This window comes from Malus domestica, chromosome 08 (genome assembly GCF_042453785.1).
Source record: "Malus domestica chromosome 08, GDT2T_hap1".
NCBI lineage: Eukaryota > Viridiplantae > Streptophyta > Magnoliopsida > Rosales > Rosaceae > Malus > Malus domestica.
The window spans coordinates 29526763-29531112 of record NC_091668.1 but is presented as its reverse complement, the minus strand read 5'-3'; the positions used below and the strand labels follow the sequence as shown (position 1 = coordinate 29531112).

The 4350-nt window shown below is 35.5% G+C and overlaps 1 protein-coding gene across 1 annotated transcript; it reads right to left on the bottom strand.

The window, feature by feature from the left end:
• Positions 1-577: 577 nt before the first annotated feature.
• On the bottom strand, positions 578-4102 carry LOC114826653 (probable 2-oxoglutarate-dependent dioxygenase AOP1). The gene is made up of 3 exons (XM_029107370.2): positions 3694-4102; positions 3190-3508; positions 578-1173 (listed from the first exon to the last, which is right to left on the bottom strand). The coding sequence occupies exons 1-3, from the start codon at positions 4062-4064 to the stop codon at positions 928-930; spliced, it is 936 nt and encodes a 311-aa protein (XP_028963203.2). The 5' UTR covers positions 4065-4102; the 3' UTR covers positions 578-927.
• Positions 4103-4350: the final 248 nt, after the last annotated feature.

Here is a 4350-nt window from a genome sequence, read left to right as displayed (position 1 = left end):
TTGCACTGACGGGGGAAGAAAGTATGAGCCTGGAGGCATGAAAGAGGGAATCATTGCAACCAGAGTGACGAAGTGGCATTTCCCTACGAGATATTTCCCTACTAGTGATATCGTGCCATCCTTTCTGCTTTGACATCGTTGTAATAGCACCTTCCGCTTGTATTCTCAATTAGACGTATGCTCTGAACATGTCATGCATTATCACTATGTTTTCATTGTTGGTAGATGAATATTATTTTAGCAAGTTGTATTTGATTATTACTATTAGTATTTTGAGTGAAATTTATATGCATGTTTCACATATTCTCGGCATATGCATTTATTAAATGGCTTTCGTCATCCCCAGGTGTCGGTCAGCACATGACCATCTCGATGTCCCTTGGACATCTGGAATGGGGCGTGTCATGTGCGGGAGGTGAAAATGGCTCGCAAAAAACATTTTCCATACTAAATCGTTGTTATGTTGTGTAGACAGTTTGAGATAGAGGGAATGTGAGCACCATCTCCATTGAAACAACAGGCTTTTGTATTGATTCCATTTGGAAACAACACAACGCAGCATAGCAAGAGTCATGCATATATAAAAAAGTATAATTACTTTACACGAATACAACCTCAGTTCAACTCCAATAAACTTCGTATGAAGTATTTATAGAGAACATGATACACGTCTTATTGAATACACAAATGTTAAACTGACAAGAACAAGTGAACCTCGGTTCAACTCCAATAAACTTCGTATCCGTAGTTATAGAGAACAAGATACACATCTTATTGAATAAGCAAAGGCTAAACCCACAAGAATAAGTGAACCTAAGTACGAGAATTTTTCCGTTATTATTTTCCAACACCCCCTTTCAAACTCATGCTCGTGGCATCATGATTTTGGTGAGAAGAATCCCTACCTTGTGCCTTCGACCAACAAAATCAAACCCCACAATATTCCTTGACGGAAAAATCAAATCCCACAGTGGACATATTTTCATAATAATATTGAAAATATTCCACTAGGTCTATTGGCTTATACTGCATGGGGTGGTCCCTGTCCGTAAGCTCATTTGGTACATATATCACTCCTTTGTTCCAAAAGAATTGTCCGAACGAGTATCTTACCTTATTTTCCTTCAAAACGACTCTGTGCATACAAGATTTTATTCTGTCGTTACTCCAAACCTAGGCCAAATAAACCACGCATGTAAACAACATCAATAAAGTATAGCTATCAAAAGTTTAAGTTAGGTTGTTAAACACACTTCATCTGTCCCTTTGTTCTTGAAACTTACATTGCCTTACAGTACAAGGAAAAAAAAAAAATGTCATTTAGACACACATAATGCATTCAAAAGTAGTCCCAATGGCCCCCTGAATTGTACTTTACTTGGTAGGAATGCTTGGCCCCGATCATCTTAACGACAAACGATATTGTCATAAAAAATAGAATGGTTATTTTCGAGGGTATATATATTCATGTTGTCGTAATTAGTTCATTATTTTTTTATGAGAAGTATGTCCTCCCGATAATGCCTTCACATTTTTGAAGGATTCGTTAGGAATTGGTCATTAAAGAGTATTTTCAATTTCTTTTTTTAATTTAGTCAATTTGTGCACTTATGATGTTTTTTTTTATTATCATATTTAGACTTTTCGGAGGATTTTCTATAGTCAGTTGGAAACAAACTAAGAGGATGAAGATAGTTGTGTTCAACTTTCATGTTTTTCCATGAAGTCCAACGTTCCAATTTTGCAAATCAATCATGTGAAAGTTACTTTCTTGTCAAAATTGTGCAACTATGGGAGAATGAAGATTTGAAGGCTTCTTCAAAATTTTCAAGTGTCGTGCCTTATATGCCTAGACATAGAGCTACAAGTTTCCTATTTTTCAGAATTCTACATAACTGAAGGTGGAACTACCCCAAATCTAGCATGAAAGATGGATGACATTTTTCCAAGTCAAGAAGAATTCTTTCTTAGTTTGTGTCCAATATCGTTTTGGATTTTGTTTTTCTAGGAGACTTTTTACCAGACTTTTAGTGTTTTTTTAGTATAAATATATGTCCTATGATCTCTCTACATGTCACCATACACACAAATTTGTCCAAAAGAGAAAGGAGTGCTTAGGAGCACATAAATACTACAGCTAATTTGAGGCTTGCTTCTTGTGGTTAAGGGTTGTAATTTTTCTAGGGTAAACACCGTATTCCTAAGGTTTGCATGATTTTCAAGGTTTTCACAAAATGTAATGATTTTCTTTATGTTCATAATTGTACTAAACGCCATAGACAAGTTGCATGTAGAGATATACGGGTGAGCCTAGATACCATATAGTTAGTTTATGTGTAAGGAAAACTATTCAACAACATCAATTGGATTAATCAACGGATAGGTAATATAGAAGCTAGATTGGATTACTAGTGGTGGATTTGATGTCCTAGCGCCTTCACATCTTAATTTTCAAATTTCATCATTGCCTTTGTTTAGTTTATCTTTTAATTTCTCTTGTTAATTTTAGTTTTAATCAATCCTTAAATTCAATTCGTTTGTATAATTAAGTTTGGCGTAATTGTTGGTTTAATTGGTTTTAACGCAATTCCTTCAAATAAACCTTGTACTTGCATATCTATACTACTATTGAGTCGTGCGCTTGCAAGTTAAATTTGGATTAAGTTAATCTATTATTAGGTTAGTTTAAATATACATCAATGATTAATCACATTTTTAGAGAAGCCAACAGGACCGCTTATTGTTTTGCTAATTTGGCACATACATTGCTAACTTCCGTCATGTAATAGTTCTTAGGTTATATATAAACTTCTGTTATCCCTCAAATGAAGCTTGTTTGATTGACATCTTGTGATGACTATTTCATAACTTTTTTTTAAGGCTCCGAATCATTTATATTTTAATTTATTATTCATATATTATCATTCCCAAAAAAAAAGAAAAAAATTAGGCAAATCTAAAACAATTAAGAGATTCAATCGTAGTCAAGAAAAAAGATGAATATAGTTCTTCAAAAAAAACACTAAAATGACTATCATTTAATCCAACGATCATATGGTTTCGGATTTGGTTAATTTTTGGGAGGAACTGAGCCCTACAAAAGTGATGCCTGAACGACATATCCATGAAGAGAGAGAGCTAAAATCCATGAAACTAAAGCAAGATTAATGAAAGGGTGTGTTGACGTACCTGAAGTCCATCACCCGCTAGGAATAATAACGATGAAGGCAGAGGATCATAACCAATCCACTCGTTATCTTTTGAGCGTAGCTCAACACCATACGTATCTTGATGGAGTATGCCAGTAAAACACTTGTCTGTATGATTGTGTTCAACAGTTTCAGTTTCATCTGTCTTGGGTTCATCATCTTTTAGAAGTACGGTAATGGGCATGGTCGATTGAATGTGATCATCGTGGTATTTCTCTACCTTGTAGTTTTCAAATACCATTTTCGTCACAACTTGATTTAATTCTGTGATCACTTTTGAATACAGATCAGCACTCTCACTGCCCAAGATATAAAGAACAAATTATTATTATTATTAGTAAGAACAAGCATAAAATGTTTAAGGACAGATTCGCATTAGCTTGTTGATAAAGAAATCAAAAGTGTTGATAACAAAACATATAGCAGTAGGTATCGAGATGTAGAAAAAACTGCTAAAACTATCGAAATGTGCAGTAATTTATACCGAAACTGGTCATTTCCTTCCGGCCAAAGTTGACGTGTAACGTTCTTTATTTTTTCAGTACTTGAATGAAATGACATGTATTCACGGGTAGGCAGCCTTACGTAACCCTCAACTAGAGGTTTTTCCTGAGGAAATTGCGCTTTAATTTCGTCGGGGAGATCAAACAACTCGTTGAATGTCCCAAACATGGTGTCATTAAGCTCCCGGGAAACTTTGTTGGGAAGGACTGCCAGGAAACAGCCAAACTCTTCGAGAGCATTACAAATGTCTCTGCGTACTGAGAGCCAAGAACTTGTCCCTGACTTCCAGCAGTCCTCTTGGGAGAAATCTACTACGGGAATTTTGGCCGCTGTTTGGGTACTGGAAGCCATCTTTTTCTTCTCACCAGCTAGCTAACTGGTAGGTTTTGAGGCTCTACTATTTAAGGATATACATATACATATATATATATATATATATATATATTGAACGGCAAGCTGTATGTTTCTCTCAATTAATTATCAGATAACGGTAAGGGTGTTGGTTCATCGATCACCATCATCTGCGTGTTGTTTTCTTCAGCACTGTACGTACACTGCTTTTAGAGTCCAAAATGGCGTGCGTGGCGGAGCTAATATATGGGAATCTGGTGGGCATTGAATTTTTATATGAACCCTG